The sequence below is a fragment of the Theropithecus gelada genome, chromosome 4, assembly GCF_003255815.1.
Source record: "Theropithecus gelada isolate Dixy chromosome 4, Tgel_1.0, whole genome shotgun sequence".
Classification (NCBI taxonomy): Eukaryota; Metazoa; Chordata; class Mammalia; order Primates; family Cercopithecidae; genus Theropithecus; species Theropithecus gelada.
This window is the reverse complement of record NC_037671.1, coordinates 136,015,186-136,034,685: the sequence shown is the minus strand read 5'-3', so window position 1 is coordinate 136,034,685 and position 19,500 is coordinate 136,015,186. Positions and strand designations below refer to the sequence as shown.

At 37.5% G+C, this 19,500-nt stretch overlaps 1 protein-coding gene across 3 annotated transcripts in view; it reads left to right on the top strand.

Moving 5' to 3' along the window:
• The window catches only part of REV3L (REV3 like, DNA directed polymerase zeta catalytic subunit), a 190,998-nt gene that overhangs the window by 59,792 nt on the left and 111,706 nt on the right, over nucleotides 1–19,500 (top strand). For all 3 annotated transcript variants that reach the window (XM_025381340.1, XM_025381341.1, XM_025381342.1), the window contains one exon: nucleotides 14,291–14,480. In XM_025381340.1, coding sequence (XP_025237125.1) covers nucleotides 14,291–14,480 — 190 coding nt within the window. The remainder of the gene's footprint in view (nucleotides 1–14,290; nucleotides 14,481–19,500) is intronic.

The following is a 19,500-nucleotide window of genomic DNA, read 5'->3' as shown; positions in this document are numbered from 1 at the left end:
GGGTGTACTCCGCCGTGTGAGGTGTGGGGTGTCGGTCTGCCTCTAGTTGGGGATGTCTCCCAGTTAGGCTACTCAGGGATCAGGGACCCACTTGAGCAGCAGGCAGTCTGTCCGTTCTCAGATCTCAACCTCCGTGTTGGGAGATCCACTGCTCTCTTCAAAGCTGTCAGACAGGATCGTTTGCGTCTGCAGAGGTTTCTGCTGCTTTTTTTGTTGTTGTTTAGCTGTGCCCTGTCCCCAGAGGTGGAGTCTACAGAGACAGGCAGGCTTCCTTGAGCTGCTGTGGGCTCCACCCAGTTCCAGCTTCCCAGTGGCTTTGTTTACCTGCTTAAGCCTCAGCAATGGCGGGCGCCCCTCTTCCAGCCTCGCTGCTGCCTTGCCGTTAGATCGCAGACTGCTGTGCTAGCAAGGAGGGATGCTCCCCGGGTGTGGGACCCTCCCGGCCAGGTGTGGGATATAATCTCCTGGTGTGCCGTTTGCTAAGACCCTTGGTAAAGCACAGTATTGGGGTGGGAGTTACCCGATTTTCCAGGTGTTGTGTGTCTCAGTCCCCCTGGCTAGGAAAAGGGATTCCCTTCCCCCTTGTGCTTCCCAGGTGAGGCGATGCCTCGCCCTGCTTCAGCTCTCACTGGTCGGACTGCAGCAGCTGACCAGCACTGATTGTCCGGCACTCCCTCGTGAGATGAACCCGGTGCCTCAGTTGAAAATGCAGAAATCACCCGTCTTCTGTCTCGCTGGCGCTGGGAGCTGGAGACTGGAACTGTTCCTATTCGGCCATCTTGCTTCTATTCCGTAGTCATTGTTCTTGATCTTTTCTTTCTTTCATTTAAAATCCATTGGGCATTTAATGATCATGAAGTAATGAGGAGCAGTAAAATCGGTCACAGGAAATGAAAAGTAAGCACTTGGATCTTTTCTCTGCAATTGTCTTTCCAGTTGATTCAAAGCTTCTTGAAGGGGTGTCTGTTCTTTTTTGGCTAAAGTGCTTGTGAGAGGCTTCTCATGGGGCACGTCTAATCTCACAGAGGCGTGACACTGGAGGTTTTTTCTGCGTCGTTCTCCACCGGGTCTCGATCTCGCTGCTTTTTCTCTTCCTTAACTCTTATATTTTCTCCTCTTTTCTTCCCCTGGAACCTGCTTCTCTTCTTTCTTTCTCTTTTTCTGCTTTCTGTCCTTGTGTTTGTCATGATCGTTTTTGTCTTCGAAGAGGCTGGAGTCGTGCCCTGAGCTGCTTGTGGAGAGTTTGGTGGCTTCGTTCCCTCCTACTTTGAGGACCAGCTTCAAGGGCTTCTCTACATACTCCTCATAGAGGTGTTTGTCTGACTTGTGCTTCTTGCCCATGTCCGACGGAGCCCCAGTGCCTGCCAGCCGCACCAGGCCCAGGCCCGCCACTTCCGGTCCGGGCCCAGGGCGGGAGCAGGGCCCGGGAAGCCCCGCTCGAGAAGCTGAGAAACCCTCTTTACTATAACTCCACCACCCTCCCCTACATTTTGACACTATGTTGTGTTAATTTTTATATTTTTAAATTGCCTCTCTCTTAAGGTTGCTGTAAGTATTATTGTCTTTGGTAGAATTGTCTTTTGGACTTCATACCAACCAGAGTTACAAATGGATTGCACACCACAAATTACAGTAATAGAGTATTCTGGTTTGTTTGTGTGCTTAATTTTACCAGTGGTTTTTATAGCTTTACAAGCTTTCTTTTTGTAAGTTAGTGTTTTTTTCTGTCTGTTGGAAGAACTTCCATAAGCATTTTTTGTAAGATGGTTCTGGTAGTGGTGAATTCTCTTAGCTTAAGTTTGTCTGGGAAAGACTATATATTTGGCTGGGCACAATGGCTCACACCTATAATCCCAGCACTTTGGGAGGCACAGATGGGAGGATTGCTTGAGCCCAGGAGTTCAAAACCAGCCTGGTCAACATAGCGTGATCCCATCACTACAAAAGAAGTTTTAAAAAATGAAAAGACAAAACAAAAACCGTCTTTTTTATATTTGAAAGATAGTATTGCTCAATACTTTATTCTTAGATGGCATTTTTTTAAAGCATGTTGAAGACGGCATTCCACTCTCCTGGCCTTTATAGTTTCTGTTAAGATGTCTGTTGCCAGACAAGTTAGAGCACTTGTATACATCATTTACTTATTTTCTCTTGCTGCTTTCTTTGTCCTTGACCTTTGAGTGTTTGATTATTATGTAACTTGTGAGTAGTCTTATTTGCATCATATCTATTTGGTGTTGTCTCACCTTTATTCCTGTACCTGGATATTTATCTTTTTCTGAAATTTTGGGATTTTTTTCTGTTATTTCTTGAAATAAGCTTTTTACCACTTGCCCTTACTTAACAAGAGCACTTGCTCTTAAATACCAATAAATTTCTTTGATTTTTGTCTTTAGAGGTAATTTTCTATGTATTAAAGGCAACCTTCATTCCTTTTCATTGTTTTTTTCTTTTTTCTCCTCATGTATTTTCAAATAGCCTGTCTTTGAGCTCACTGACTTTTTTTTGTTTCATATATCCTGTGATTGAGAGACTCTAATGAATTTTTTAATTCACCAAATATATTTCTCAGTTTTAATTTGTTTGTTTTCTTTGTATTATTTCACTCTCCTTGTTAAATTTCTCTAGTAAATTTCTGTATTACTTTTCTGTGTTGTCTTGTAGGTTATTGAGTTTCCATCGTGCTGTTGAAAGCATCTAATGAATTTTTCTGTTCACCAAATGTGTTTCTCAGTTTTGATTTCTGTTTGATTTTTTTTTGTATTATTTCGATCTCCTTGCTAAATTTCTCTAATAAATGTCTTAATTACTCTTTTGCGTTGTCTTGTAGGTTATTGAATTTCCTTATACCTGGTATTTTGAATTCTTGGTCAGAAAGCTCATGTCACCATCTTGTTAGGGTCAGTCACCGATTCCTTGCTTTGTCTGTTTGCGGTCATGGTTCCCTGTTTTCGGTTGTTTGTTGTGGATATACATCTGTGTCTTTACATTCAAGGATTAGTTATTCATTCTAGTCTTCTCTGTCTGGCGTGTTTTGGTTTTTATTGAATATGCTTGCTTAGAGATTCTTTGAAGTTTACCTGTTAATTTTCCTTTTTTTTTTTATTCTTAAATCTGCTAGGTTGCTGCCTCCTTTTCAGCACTAGGTAGTGCCTTAAGCCCAAGTTTGCATACATTCTAGTAAACAATCAGAATGCTGCCCATCCTGAATGAGGGAGGTCCCAAAGGGGATATCCTGATAGTGTGTGAAGGCTGGGTAGAGATTCATGTCCAGTGAACCTGTGAAACGAACCTCTTACAGTGTGGTACTGCTGAACACCCACTCCAACCTGGCATCTCTTTTGGCTGATTTACAAAGCAGAGTTTCCAGGACTAGGGATGGTAGTCCCACCACCTCCTCTCTTTATTTCTGGCTGTTTTCAGGGATATTTCTCCCTTAGGTATTTCCACTGCTCCCGATTATTAGGACAGGGACAGGTCTGTTGCCAACAAACCCAAGGTGGTGGAGAAGCCAGTTGTCCACCTCAGTTATACTTTTTCCAATTTAGCAACTCTGAGTTGGGACAAAGTTTTCTGCATGCTTGGTGCTGGACCAATTGAGGGGAGGGGCACTGTGATTATGAAAGTCTAATTTGCTTTCTTTTGCTTAGAGTTTTTTCACTTCTTTGTGGTCTTGGGAACTGTCTCCTTCTCATATTTGAGTTCTGGGATATTGCTCATGATCATGTCAGCACTGTATATGTGGTTTTGGTTTTCTGTGGCGGTGAGCAAAGCCAGCTTACTTCTATACCACCGTTTTAGAACCAGAAGTCTCTGTCCATTTTAAAATTGTATTGTCTTTTTATTATTGAGTTGTAAAGTTGTTTGTTCTAGATACAAGTCCCTTATCAAATATACGATTCACAATTTTTTTTTCATTCTGTGCTTTGTCTTTTCAACTTTCTTTTAGACAGGTAAAAGCTTAAGGTCCTTCAGTATTCAGCTACCATAAAATATGGTTGAATAATTTACTAAACTTGCATATAATGTTAATTACCCATAGTATTTTATTTATTTGCATTTGAAGGAGGATTTAGATATTTATATACAAATTTGACCAGACAGTAAGTTTATCTTAACTTTTAATGTTGCTTTAAATTGTCTGAGATGAATTTTCATGTCATAATCAGAATTTTTTTTGAGACTTTGGTTTATTTATGTTTCAGTTAAAATACTACAAAAATTAATGTGTGTGACCATTCTGGCTAAATTATCTGAAACTAAAAAGTATTTGTCTTACAAGCCAGAATTTTATTTTTCACTAAGATTAATAATACTAGTTACTTTTATGACATTTAGTCTGAAAGGTGCACATTTTCTTGGAGATTTGTGCTTGAAACTACTATTAGAAACTTTGTTTTTTAAGACTGAGCTTTTTAGAAAAAGTTATACCATGGTGTGTGCCTTTGAGCAGTACCCATATAGTTTCATAGTCATTGAAAATCAAGAGAATTACTGATTTACTTTCTATAACAATAATTGCATATTAAATTGCTTATGAACTTTGGATACAGCATTTCATCAGATTTCTGACATATTAATCTTAAAAGAATTATATTAATCATAAAATTACTGTTGTTCAGTTTGGAGGTTGACCCTTAACCCATTTATGCCTAGTGTTCCATTATTGGGCTGCTAAGCTTGTGGGAGTTCTTTATATGCTACTGCTCAAGGTCATCACCAAAGTCTGATTTTTCACACACAAAAAATTGCAATCTCTGGTATAAATAGGTTAATTGATTCCCTTCTAGTTCCCTTACATAAAGGGGAGATGTTAGGATGTTATATATGTCTTCATTGTTTATAAGGAGAAAGAAAATACTTTATAAGGAGAAAGTGAGATTTAAATCCATCAAAATTTCTACTAGACTCAGTTGAAAGCCTTCTTAGAGGCCACCCAATTTGAAAAAGACATCCTGTGCATCAGTTTTACAGTAACAAATTCTTGGTTCTCCGACATCAACTGTGGGTGCTCTACAATTCTATTCAATTCTGACACTGGCTACTACTAATGCATACCCTACAGGGTAAGGGTTCTGTCTGATAGTACTGCTCACTTCAGACACCAGCCACAAATGGAGTCCCTAGGCTCCCTGCACTTCTGCCCTACCTGAGGCTATCCAGGAGCCCCCAGCTACCAGTCTTCTCATTGGTACACAGATAAACATTTAACACTTAAAAGAGTTGAAACGTTTTAGGAGCTGTGTACCAGGACCAGGGGCAAAGATCAAATATGTTTTTCTTCTTTTATCATAGTATCACACCCCCTCTTATAAATTTTTCATTTTAGTTATTGAACTTTTCAACTCTGGAATTTCCATTTGGTTCTTTTTTATAATTTCTATCTCTTCATTGGTATTCTCTATTTGGTAAGATGTTGGTCTCATGCTCTCCTTTAACTCTCTTGACTTGGTTTCGTTTAGTTTTTTGAAATACTAATAATAGCTGGCTTAAAATCTTTGTCCAGTAAGTCTAACACCTTGGCTTCTTCATGAACAGTTTCTGTTGTCTGCTTTTATATATATATATGTATGTGTGTGTGTATATATATGTATGGCACCATATTTTCCTGTTTATATGTTTTATAATTTTATTTTTGTTGAAAACCAGACATTTTAAATTATGTATCATTTCTGGAACTTAGATTCCTCCCTACCCCACCCCCCCAGTTTGTTTTTGTTATTGCTGTGGTTTATTTCTTTAGTGATTTTCATGGGCTAATTTTTGTATAGTCTCTATTCTTTGAAGTCTCTTCTCAGCTGGCATAGTGGTCAGTTAATGGTTGTCCAGAGATTGCTTTAAATGCCTCTTTTCTCAGCTTTTGCTGAGGGGCTCTGTGAGTATGTTGGGGCAGAGCCTCAAGATCAACAAGAGGCAAAATATTAGTCATCTGAGGTTTTTCCCGGGCATGTACATAGCCTTACATATGCTTATGGCCTTCTAAATTCCTTTGACTGTATCAAAGTTTTTCCAAGCCCCTAGTGGACATTTCATTCCTCAGTTTGTACTTTTGAATTTTTTGGTCAACCTCTTGTTAGACCCAACTGGTAAAATTCCTCCATGCAGCTACAGTGTTAAATAATTGCTGTTGATTGTTTTCCACAATGACTCTCCAGCATATAGGGCTCTTCACGTAGAGTGAGCCCTTAGTCAAATCAAAAAAAGGCAAGTGCTAGGAATGGAGTGTTGTTCAACAAGCTGCCACACAAGTCCAACAGTGGCAGTTTTCTGAGGGTAGCTACAGCTTTGGAGGAGCTCCAGATGGGTTCCGGCTTGTCCAGTGGCTGCCTGGCTGCTAGTTTTTACAGCTACTGTGGATGCAAGGCTTTCATTTTCAAGACTGTTTTGAAGCTGCAGAGGGAGGGATCAGATTAGAACAAGTTAAATGCCACAAAGCTTGCTGTTTTAGCATTCATCTGGTGTTCCTGAATAAATACTTCTTGGATTGTTGCAAACCTTTAATTTCCAGAGTTCGGGAAAAGGTTGCTTTTGACAGTTTTTGCCAGTGTTCTTGTTGCTTTTATGAAGGAACAGATATTGAAAGATCCTTACTCAGCAATTTTGTAAATGCCTCTTTTCAGTCCTATGTACTTTTATCTACATCCTGCCACCAATCTCTGATCCAGCCTCTTGTTACTTACCTGTTTCTTATATTTCTACTGGATCCTTGGAACACTGGTTCCATGGCTAATATGCTTATATTATCAAAATTTCACTATTAACCTCCCCTTCTTGCCTGGTAGCCCACTCAGGGCTCTGTCTCTTACATCTCACATAAATCAAAATACTCAGTGCCTCTCTTAAATATCAGTATTCCTCAGGATTCTTGCTTAGGTCCCTTCTCTTGTATATCCATTCTCCCTAAGAAATCTTACCTAATTGTTGCTCATATTGGCAAATCTATCTTCTGCTCTAGCCCAGATCTCTTTCTTAAGCTCCATATCTATATGTGTTTCATTTAAATATCCATTTGGAAATTCTATAGACATGTAAAATTCTATAAATGCAAAACAGAAGTCAACCCGCCCCTATTTTACAGTTTTCTTTGAATGACATGATCATCCATCTGGTTGCCTAAGCCAAAAATGTAAGAGTCATCTTTGATTTCTTCTGCCTTATCCTACTCTCAAATTCCAGTTACCATAGCCTCTTGATTCAACTCCCTATATCCTTGACCTTTTCTCCACCTCCACTGACATCTCGACTGAATTCCTCCAGCAGCCTCCTAAACAGATTTTCCTTTCTGTAGTTCTGTTGCCAGTGTCCCCACAATGTGTCCACGGAGAACTTTATAAAATGCGAATCCATACGGGTCATTAGTACATGCATGTGCGCGCGCACACACACACACACACACACACTGTTCCTCTCTCTCATACGCTTTTTTTTTTTTTTTGAGCCGGAGTCTCGCTCTGTCACCCAGGCTGGAGTGCAGTGGCACGATCTTGGCTCACTGCAAGCTCTGCCTCCCAGATTCACGCCAAGTAACTGGAACTACAGGCGCCCCCCAGCACGCCCGGCTCATTTTTTGTGTTTTTCTTTTCAGTAGAGTCGGGGTTTCACTGTGTTAGCCAGGATGATCTTGATCTCCTGACCTCGTGATCCACCCATCTCGACCTCCCAAAGTGCTGGGATTACAGGCTTGAGCCACTGCGCCCGACCTCATACTCCTTTTCTTTCTCTCCATTGCACTCCTTGTTTCATCCCACCTACAGTTTTCCTATTCCCAGATGCCATGTTTCTCTTGCTGTCAGGTTTCTGTACATACTGAAAACATTCTTCTTCATTTGCTTGGCTTAATCTGATTCATAATTCAGATATCAGCTCAAAAGTCACTTCCTCTGATAAGCCTTCCTAGATTCTCACAAGTCTGAGTTAGATACTTGTGGATATAGCCATAGGATTTTGTACTTATTGAGCACCTGTCATACCATACTGTAATTGCCTATTTATTCATTATTTTCTCCAAGTAGACTGTAAAGTCCATGAAGTCAGTGGCTGTTTTATAAGCAGCCTGTGGTTTAGCACTGAACATTGGGTCTCCACAAATTACTTGAGTAGAGAAATCATGACTACATTTATGAATAAAGGAACCAACTATACCCAGCACTATATATACAAAGATACATTAGACAAATGTATGAATAAAGTAGACTTTTGAAACATCTGGTATTTCAGGGATATAGTTTCTCTTAGTAATATGGGATTAATCATTTAAAGCCAATGATTCTAGATAAAGTTCTGTATATTTTATTTGAAGAAATAAAATGGCATAAATAAATGTGAAACTCGTAAGTATTATTTACAAATAAAAGGAGAAAATGAAAGGAAACTGTTACATATTATGCTTTGTTTTGCCTTTAAGGCAAAATATATATATATTTATAATATAAATATATATAAAAAACAATCGGCTATCACCTGGTCTCATGTACTATGTTATTTTATAACTAATTTTCATCTGACTATAAATACATCATAAACATTTTCTTATGCTAGGAAATACACTTAAACATCTCCTGTTGCTGAGGTTAGCAAACTTTTTCTATAAAGAACCAGATAGCACATATTTTAGGTTTAGAGGGTTGTAGGGTATCTGTTGCTACTACTCAACTCTGTCTATAGCAGAAGCAGCCATAGACCATTCTAAATGGCTGTGGTGTATTCTAATAAAACTTTATTTACAAAATCAGACAGCAAGCAGCATTTGCTACAGAGCCACAGAGCTATTATACAGATATAACATAATTTACTTATTTCCCTATTTTTGGAAATTTAGATTATCTTCATTTTTTTTCACTGTTGTTAGTCATACTCGCCTCACATCTTAGTATCTGAATCTTTGTGTACATTTTGAAGTTTTTCCTTAGGATAAATTCTGAAAGCCTAATTTCTGAGGCTAAGAGTACATCCTTATGACTTTTTTTTTCCAGGAGAATAGGTAATTTAACGCTTTCTGTGACTGAGTTTTGTTTAGTTTGTTTTGTGGTTATGTGGAGATGGGATAAGAAAGATGGAGTAAAATTTAGAAAGACAGAAGCAAAGGAAGACTGGAAGGAAACAGATTGAGTTAATGATAGTGATATAAAACTTGAGATGTTCCAGGAATAAGAAAATATGCAAATTTTTATAAACATAAATTTTCTTGCTCACATGCCAAGTTTTTCTGTTTTACAGCTCTGTTGAGGTTTGTTTAAAACCTTGTTTAGATTGAATTTAAGATTTGGGAGATGGGATATGCAAATTACACAATAAATATTTCTTATTCTCCTAAGATACTCTTAGGCTATCACTATTTTGATTTTAATTATCCATCAGCTTAAAAAAAAAAAAAAAAAAACTTTTCTATTCCAGATGATGATAGAGAAAGAAGTCTAATTAATTAGAGCAGAGATTGGCAAACTACTATCCATGGGCCAAATCCTTCTTGTTGCCTATTTTTGTAAATGAAGTTTTATTTTAACTCAGTCATGCCTGTTCTCTTAAGTATTGCTTCAAGCTGCTTCCAGGCTACAAAAGCAGAGTTATGTAATTGTGTCAGATACAGCATACCCCATAAAACCTAAAATATTTACTGTCACCTTCCAGAAAAAGTTTGCAGACCCCCAAATTAGAGGAATGGTACATTTAGTCTTTGTGTTTATTGAAACTGAATCTACAAAAATACCCCAAGTAATTTTGCTACAAATAGGCTAACAAGATTTTAGATGGACAATTTAGAGATCAAATCAAGACACCTAAATTGCAGAATAAAATGTTGAAAAATGCCATAAGAAATGTTGGGATATAGAGGACTTAATGTTTTGTTTTGTTTTTGTTTTTTTGAAACAGAGTCTTGCTCTGTCGCCTAGGCTGGAGTGCAGTGGCGAGATCTCAGCTCACTGCAACCTCTGCCTCCCGGGTTCACGCCATTCTCCTGCCTCAGCCTCCCGAGTAGCTGGGACTACAGGCATCCACCACCACACCCGGCTAATTTTTTGTGTTTTTAGTGGAGAGGGGTTTCACCATGTTAGCCAGGATGGTCTCGATCTCCTGACCTCGTGATCCACCCGCCTCAGCCCCCCAAAGTGCTGGGATTACAGGCGTGAGCCACCATGCCCAGCTGATGACTTAATGTTTAGAATAATTCTGGGTTCTGTGAAAGATGAAATTCAGAGCACCCACATACTCCCTGTTGAAGAGGCATCTGCCTTTTGTTATGTACTTACACACAATGGGAAGTAGCCAACACCAGAGTTTGTTATGTACTTACACACAATGGGAAGTAGCCAACACCACAGAGTTTGTTGTGTACTACACACAGTGGGAAGTAGCCGGCTCCACAGTTTTGCCATGGTGTCAAGTTTTGATGGCGCTTTTAAAAATAACTTTTGTAGTTTCTGAATTAGGGAACATCAATCAAATTGGAAGATTCAAACTCTTCAATTTTTGAAACCGGTGTACATGGGCTTATTCTCCCAAAGACGATCTTGTTTCTGTTGGACTTGTCTCACTTCAGTTTGCCATGATAATAAGAGGGAACCTTCAGAGGATGTGAAGGGGAGTTGTTGCTTAAAGGGTATGAAGTTTCAGTTAGACATGATGAATAAGTTCTGGACGTCAGTTGTACTGCATGGTGACTATAGTTAATGTATTATATATTTGAAAATCGCTAAGAGATTAGATTTTAAGTATTCTTACGACAAAATAATAAGTATGTGAGGTGATAGATATGTTAGCTCGATTTATTCATGGTGTGTACATATCAGAGTGTCATGTTGTATGCCATATATATGTACAATTTTTATGTATCAGTTTTCTTCAGTAGAGTTGAGAGAGTAGGGATATTTTCTTTCCTTAAATCTGTATGTTACCTAGAAATACCTAATGTCCCGAGTCCTTTAAGAATCCAAAATCATTTAGTAGAAGGTTTCAAAATACCATAACTTTCACTAATTTTATAAAAACATTCTTGAAAGCATCTTGTATATAGAACTTCTAGAAGTATAGTGGAAAAGTGCCTGGACTGAAGTCACAAGTTCTTAACCAGACCACTAACTAGATGTTGAGAAAGGCTGGGTTTCTAGTACCAGCTACCTATCTCTGGACTTCTTTTAGTAGAAAAGCCACTAATTTTAATGCTAAATCCACTGATTGGGGGGCATTTTCTCATGGTTTAACCTAATCCTTACTAACGAGAGTTGTAGTAGACTAGTTTATCTCTAAAGACTTTACAGTTCTGTATCTCCACACATTTGTGTGAGGTAGAGCTAGTGGAGGGAAATAAATAGAAGTGGTCTGTATCTGGTCAAGGTAAAGCAATGCTATTACAGAACTACAAATTTTATGGTAATAAAAGACATACTATTTCCAAAAAGCAACTGACTCTCGTGTTCATTTTTACACATTTCTCTTTCCTTATTTAACTTTTGAGTTTCTTATTTTATCCTGTTTCTTTCATGTTCGCTTTATATCATTCTTATTCTGTATTAGAGCTGTTAGTGCTATGCCAAGAATTTCTTGTGTTGTGGCTGTTCTTCAGGAGGTTGTTCCTGAGGAAGGTTGATGAGTAAGGCACTGAGCCATCTCTAGCTGCAGGAGGACTGGAGAGAGAGGTGTGTCTTTGTTGACAGAGTGACTACAGATTTGGATGGCACTGCAGGTCATTCAGGGTAGGAAAGTGCAATAAGCTGGGGACCCTTCTCAATCCCACACACCCATGTCCTTCTGTAACCCTGATGGTAGTTATATTAATTGTATCAGAGTCTCTCTTTTTTCATGGATGTGTTTCTTCAGATATTCAAAGGCTTTCACATCATTCCTTTCTCCTTAAGCAGTTATTCTGTTTTGTTGTGGGTTCTTTAATTCATTTAATAAATATTTGTTAAGCACATGCCATGTGTTTTTTGTTGAGTTCTGGGGACACAGTGTTCATCACCTCCCTGAGAGTTTGCCATCAAATGGGAAAGTCAGATAAGGAAACAGGCAATTATAATACGAAATAAAAACTGAGGAATTAAGGAAGCCAACATTGACTTTTTTAAAACATTGAACCAGCATGGTTAATGGAAAGAGTATTGGTTTTAGGTTTTGTTGATCCGGATTCTATTGCTTAATAGTTATGTGACTTTGGGAACACTAACCTCCATCAATACTGCAAGATTATCCTAAGTTTTAGAAATACATAGGTAAAGCACTTACCCTAGTACCTGCTGAGTAAATAATTTCTTCCTTTTTCCCAAATTGTACATCCCTAAATTGTTGTAATTCTGAAGCCTATAAATAGAAAGTCAATTCCTCTGGCCCCTACTTCACAGGCGATGTGAAAACTGGATATAAAATTATTTTTAAGACACTTTGTGAACACTCTGCCCATAAACTATTAGTACAGTCCAGTTTTGTAATTGTTTCTTGTAAAATTTATCCAAAATTCCATTATTAAGATATATTGACTATAAACAAATACCTTAGGAATTTACAGTATTGCTTGTAAAATATGGCATTGCACCAGTAATTCTGTAATCACTGGTCTTGAATTTGTCAACTTAAGAGGAAATACTTCACTGTCTTCCCACCTCCCTCAGCCTGTAGTTTAGCATACCAGTTACTCTTAGTCAAATTGTGGTTTTTGTCCGGAAGGGTAATGGTTATGACATTTATTCTTGAGATATTTAAAAAGCAGTCAAGTAAGTCATCAGTAAATTGATTAAATCTATTTTCTTGAGACTCATCAATATAGTTTGAATGTTCTCTATTTGAAGAATTGAAAAACTATAGAATTTAGGGATTAATACCATGTTGTATTTAGAAATGAAATAGCCAAACTAGAAACTGAAATTGGTATAACAGCAACACAGGTTTGTAATTTTTCAAAAGCATGACAGTTGGTAGTTCACATCAGAATATTACAGTTGGGAGAATCAAATCTTGTTTCATTATGTGACTGATCTTTCCAATTTTGCTATGCTTTATGTAATAACTGTTCCAGATTTATTTTTCTGTCATAAGTGTACCTTAAAAATAAGAGAAGCTAATGTTATTCTTTATAAGAAATGTAAACATTAAGATATCAACACAATGTAGAACTATTTTCTCTATATTTTATATAAATCATTCTAAATCATAAATGAGAAATAGTGATCAAACAAATATTTACGTTCCTACCAAAAGAAAAGGCCCAGTGAAGCAGGGTGAGGAAGGATAAGGGGTGGGGAAGAAGCCTGAGGCTTGTGTTGGTAGGAGCACCACAGTGAGACTGGGTGACAGCATGAGAAAAATGGATGTGTTCTTCCATCACTGCTGTTCCCTCTGTTTGAATTAGACAAATGGCACATACCCAAGGGGAACTAGGGACAATGCTCTGAGGACAGTAACCACTTCCATACAGCCCTGCCAGATTCGTGAGAGCAATGGTGCATCTGCTTTTTGTTGCCATTGTTGTTACTTAACCTTGTCATGGACACATTGTTGTTTCTGTGGCATTTCTTTTGTGGGTTCTCACTCATACTACTTTCTTTATCATGGCTATGCTGGATTGTCTGTTGGCAAGTCAGCACCATTTACCCTTTCGGCACCTTGACTGATACACTGGTTTCTGAGAAGTGTGCATGTTGGCTTTTTTCCCCTCTGATTTTATCTCCCCTTGTTCCATACCACCAAATATAAAATTTAGATACCCCGAAATCCATTACAGATAATTGATCTGTAGAGATTTTGTTTTGATTTGGTTTTGTCTTTTTTTTTTTTTCCTTTTACTGGCAAAATTTCATTTTTACCCTCCTTCCCACTGCAATAGCAAAATTCCACACACTGGAACTGCTTTTACATCCCCCTTTCTCCCAGAGCTGCCTCTCTTTTAAGGAAGGCTCTTGTTTGAAAACATTAATGCCAAGAAAGGCATTCATTGATTTATTTAGTAAACTTTTTGTGAATTTTTGTAACCTTCATAACACTGTGCTAAGTGGTATTTATAGATGATTCAGTGAAGTACACAAAACTAGTTGGATTATGAAGGTAAAATAGTCAAAATATATTCATCAAAACTACTGTTTAAATCATACTATTATACAAAGCTTGTATTTACAGAATGTTTCCAAATGTTCTGTTGTAAAATGTAGTTAATACTGGTTACTTTCAACTATGGGTTAATTTTTTTCAACTCTTCCCTTAGATAAGCTGTGTTGCCATTATAACATTTAAATGAGTTTCATGCTGAGTTTTGTATTGTTAAACTGTGTCTGGAAGCTAAACTTTATAATGTGTTACATTTTAGGTCAGAAGACATGTCTTCATCTACATGGCATCTTTCCTTACCTCTATGTGCCATACGATGGTTATGGACAGCAGCCAGAAAGCTATCTTTCTCAGATGGCATTCAGTATCGACAGAGCACTTAATGTGGCTTTAGGCAATCCATCTTCCACTGCTCAGCATGTGTTCAAAGTGTCATTAGTATCAGGAATGTAAGTATATGATAATATATTTTATAATTTCTGTTTATGTTGCTATTCTATTTAGAGGAAAACACATTCAGTTGATATACTCTATTTCTTTTACTTCTAGTCTAATGCAACTGCAGTGAATTTCTTGCTGTAACTTTTTAACATGAATTTTTATGTCAGTGGAAGGTAGAGAGTCAACAGTGATTTTTGTTGTTTCCTTTTCCATTTCTCTGCTTCCTAGAACTATAGAAATTCATGTAATTTATTCAGCAAATATTTATTAAGTACTTTTTATATGCTAAGCACTGTTCTAAGTACTTGGGATATATTGCTGAACAAAACAAAGATCCCTGCCCATGTGGAAGTTACATTCTGCTATGAGAAACAGATAATAACCAATAAATACAACATTACATTAATTTATTTGCTATATGATAATTAGAACGGTGTAAGGAAAGAATCTATACAAGCAGGATAAGAAGGATCAGTAGTATGGGGTAGGGAAGTAGACTAGTGACAATTTTAGAGTAATCAGGGAATGTATCATTGGTAAAGTAACAACATCTGAGCAAAGACCTGACAAAGTAAGGGAGTAGGAACAGCATGGAGGCCAGGTGACTGAAATGGAAGAGTAAAGAAGAGTTGGACTAAATGAGGTAAGAGAAATATGAGAGGATAGAGATTGTGAGGACCAATGATTCTCAAAGTGTGGTTTCCATACTTTGGTTTCCTAGTATCACCTACTATCATTAGTTTTACCTAGCTTGACAGCCATGAGAATATACCTGTCAGATCTCCAGATACATAGAGAATGAGTGAATGGCCCCAGCTACTATACGCTCAATTCCAGTCTCACTCCACATGACCTGCTTTCCATAGGCTACTCTTACCCTGTGACTGAGCATGGCAAAGATACTAAAGCAGGTCTGTAAGACATCCCTCTGTCCACTTGAGATGAGACTGGTATCTAGGTCTGGTGGCTATGCCAGCTTCTTCTGGCTCCCTTCTTATTTTCTCTTACATTTGGCATTTACTTCTTGGACTCGGACTAAGACACCTGGGAACTTGGTAATACTACATTCTTGGGGCCCTGCAATTTGTGTTTTAATAAGCCTTTCTGATGATTCTTATGCCTGCTTAAATATTTGGTTATCACTCAGTAGGCTAACATAAGGACTTTGACTTTTACTCTAAGTTATTACGTGATTTCAAGCAGCCAAGATCTGGCTTAAACTGGAAAGGATTACTTTAGCAACTGTATTAATAATAGATTGTAGGGGGACAAGAATAAGAGCAGGGAGAGAATTAGGACATTAATCTGGGTAAGAAAATATGGTGGCTTGATATTAAGGTAGAAAAGACCTAGGAATTAAAATTAAAACAAAAAAGAAAATAGTATGGCTTGAACTAGGGTGGTAGCAGGAAAGTAATGTGGAGTCATCAGCTTCTGGATCTATTCTGAAGGTTGAGTTAATATACTAGATTTGCTGTTTGATTGGGTAGGGATTGTGAGAGAGAAATCAAGGTTGACTGCAAAAATTTAAGTGTGTTCTGCTAGTAAGACGGAAGGTGGAGGTGGAGCCAACTGACAGGAAAGATCTGGAGCTCATACAGGAACATTTGAGTTGTTTTATCTCTGTATGAAATCCAAGTGGAGACCTTAAATCTCTGCTTTCTTCCACCTTAATCTAGGCTTTCCTCTGGACCATGATAGTATCATTTTAATTGAATTTCGTTCTATTTTTATCTCATTCCAGAGCAACAGAAGTACTCTTCTTATACTGTAAATTTAAAATAATTTAAAAATTCTTGAGTGGCTTCATATTGTTAATAGAATACAATTTAAACTTCTAGCCATAACCTATGTGACCTCACCCCTGTCTATCTCTGAAACTTTGCTTTCTGTATTCCATTCAGAAACAGTGATCTTCTCTCAGTTACTCTGCTATCCAAGTTGTTTCTCACCTAAGTTCTTTGTATATACAAGTTTCTTTCCTTGAGTATTCTACCCTTCCCCAAGCATTCAGATCATTGACCTCTTCAGAGAAGTTTTCTTTGACTATCCCACTTAAAATAAGGTATTTTAAGTAGGGCATTATTATTATTGTTGTTTTTATTATTCTGTATCTCAGCCCATTATTTGTTTTCTTAAGCACTTAATACAGTTTGCAGGTATTTTAATTTTCATTTATTTACTTAATTTTTATGTGTTTCTTCCACTAGCATGTAAACTGCATGCTCGTGCACTAGCATGTTATGAGATGGCTCAATAACTATTTGGTTGGATAAATGAATGAGGTGAAAGTTTACACTCATCCTATAACAGAAGCAATAATTATGTTAGGGATAATTATCTACTTTATCTTTTAGTTTTGTTTATTCTTGATAGTTTCTAATAACTTTCCTATATATATCCTCATTTCAAAGTTGAGTCTCCAAACAGCCCAGTGAAATGCATAGTCACTAATCTTCCTGTATTTTTGTATTTGTTAAAGACATTGCCACATTTTTAGAGAAGTTGAGTTACAAATCTGGATACATGGGGCAAAAGATGAGCTGCTCACTCTAATTTTTCATTGCAGTTTTCTTTTTTCTTCTAATTTTTTGGTCATTTTATTCCCTAGATCCCCTTTTTCCTTCTCATTCACTCTACCTTCTCTAATTCCTTTACTCCTTCAATTTTTCCTACTTCTTTTAAGTTACATAAAGTTGCATCTAGCTACCAAATTAACATTTATATGAGGTTTAACTGTATTCATTTTAGACTATCACTATCCTGAGGCTGAGTTAAGAGATAGGATCATGACCTTGGGCAAATTTCTGGGATTTCTTCTTACTCATGATTTTAGAGAATCTTCTGTAAAGAGATTCTCAATCCATCAAAATTAATTAGGTGAGATTTTTCACTATCCACACTCATTTTCCTTCCTGTTGATATACTTTAAAAACTAACTCTAATTACGAGATACGATTTTTTTAAACATGAAAACATCTACTTTCAAACTCTTCCATTCTACTTTTTTTCCCCCAAAGAATCTCCTTGATAAGGAATTCTTTTGGCAAAACCATTCATCTGGCTGAAGATAGCCCATATTTCCAGAGAGCTACCTTTGTATGTATGAAACATACCATAGCAGGAAAGGGCTGTAATTAAGGTTGAATTTGCTAGTGAGAGAGAATGATATCATTTATGTAATGTGTCTTTCTTTAACCCATTCTTCATGGCAACAAAATAGGGTGAACAGCAGCAAACTAGACCGGAAGTGGTATTATAAAAAGTTAAGAAAAGGGTGAAGGGTGAGAGGGAGGGACGGTCAGGTGAGACTTTTCTGAGAAGGTAAATTAAGCAGAGTTCTGAATGAAGATTAAACAAGCCATGCGGAAGTCCAGAGCAGAGCTTTCCACTTGAGGGATGGAGTTAGAGGGCCTGAAACGTTAAGAGTGGCTGGAGGAGAAGGAAGAATGGTATGACTTGAGATTGGAGTGAGAGGCAAGGATGAGATGAGGAACCCTTTAGACCTTGGTAAATAGTTGGATTTTTTTTTTTTAAACAGAAATTACTTTATAGCAATAATACAGGTGGCTTAAAACAACTTAAAAAATTGTTTATACCCAAAATAATGACTCTGCTACCAAATTAGTCCTTTATTTGATGTCCACTACACTATTAGACATCACAGAGAGGTGGTGTCCTAATGAGAGTAAATTCTATTATCTACTGCCTGTCATAAGGGAACAATGTTTTTAAATGAAGAGTGATTGGGTTTATCCACCTAAAGATTTAACCATGTATTAACAGACCACTTTTAAGCCAATACAAAGCCTTTTATTTCATTCAAAAATTTACACCTGTTTATGTATTGTTTCTAATTAATCATCTTTGAAAATAGTTTTCTGTATATCAGAGGTTGTAGTGTAGTTTCAGATCCTCCTGAAATGATGTGAGAGTTCAGCTTATTTCATCTTGCACCGAGGATTTCTCTCCCTGTTATGTAGTCTTTTGTTTCCCCCTTTCCTCATTCCAGCTGATACCCTGAGAAAAAACTCAGCCATAACATGATTAGGTTGCTTAAGTAAGTTCATGGTCTTTTTCAGTCTCTTAAGTTCCTGTCTACACAGTTTTTTCAGAGGCTTCTCTTGATATTGTTGTGTGTTGCAGTTTTACTCATGTCAGCTACTGAAATATATGCTGTGTGTACATATAATAGGTAAATTGTCTCTGCCTATTGAACTTATAAAATTAATAAACAGCTGAATAAGGAAAGTAATATAAATGTTGTTAAAGGACTTTGTTGATGAAGAACTTCAGTTTTTGTTTTTCTTTTTGTTTGTTTGTTTTTGAGATGGAGTCTTGCTCTGTTGCCCAGGCTGGAGTGCAGTGGCACAGTCTCGGCTCATGCAAGCTCTGCCTCCTGGGTTCACGCCATTCTCCTGTCTCAGCCTCCCGAGTAGCTGGTACTACAGGCGCCCGCCACCACGCCCGGCTAATTTTTTATATTTTTAGGAGAGACGGGGTTTCACCGCGTTAGCCATGATGGTCTCAATCTCCTGACCTTGTGATCCGCCTGCCTCGGCCTCCCAAAGTGCTGGGATTACAGGCGTGAGCCTCTGTGCCCGGCCAGAACTTCAGTTTTTAACAAAAAAATGAGAGCCAGAAGAAGGTGACTAAAGGTCTGTTTCTCTCGTATGTAGAGTAAAGCAAACAAAAATATGTTTTCTTATATGTGGAGTAAAGAAAACAAAAAACCACTTAAAGTCTTAATGTTTGAGATTAAGGGTTGGATGGTTTGCTCTTCCTTTTTGTCCACAGTTTTTTCAGAGTGATAATTTTTAATTCCCATCATCAGTAATGCAAAGAAAGTGATATTTTTTACACTTTTTAAAAAAGCTTTAGTATTTCATATGTTAACCTGTGCTAGGTTTAACTGAAAGGTTTGGGTTTTTTATAATTGTTTTTTGTAGGAGTGGATAATATTAAATGTAAGACTGAATTTGGCCAGCTGAATCTAATTAGGGCAGTAAGTTGCATTATTTCATCTCT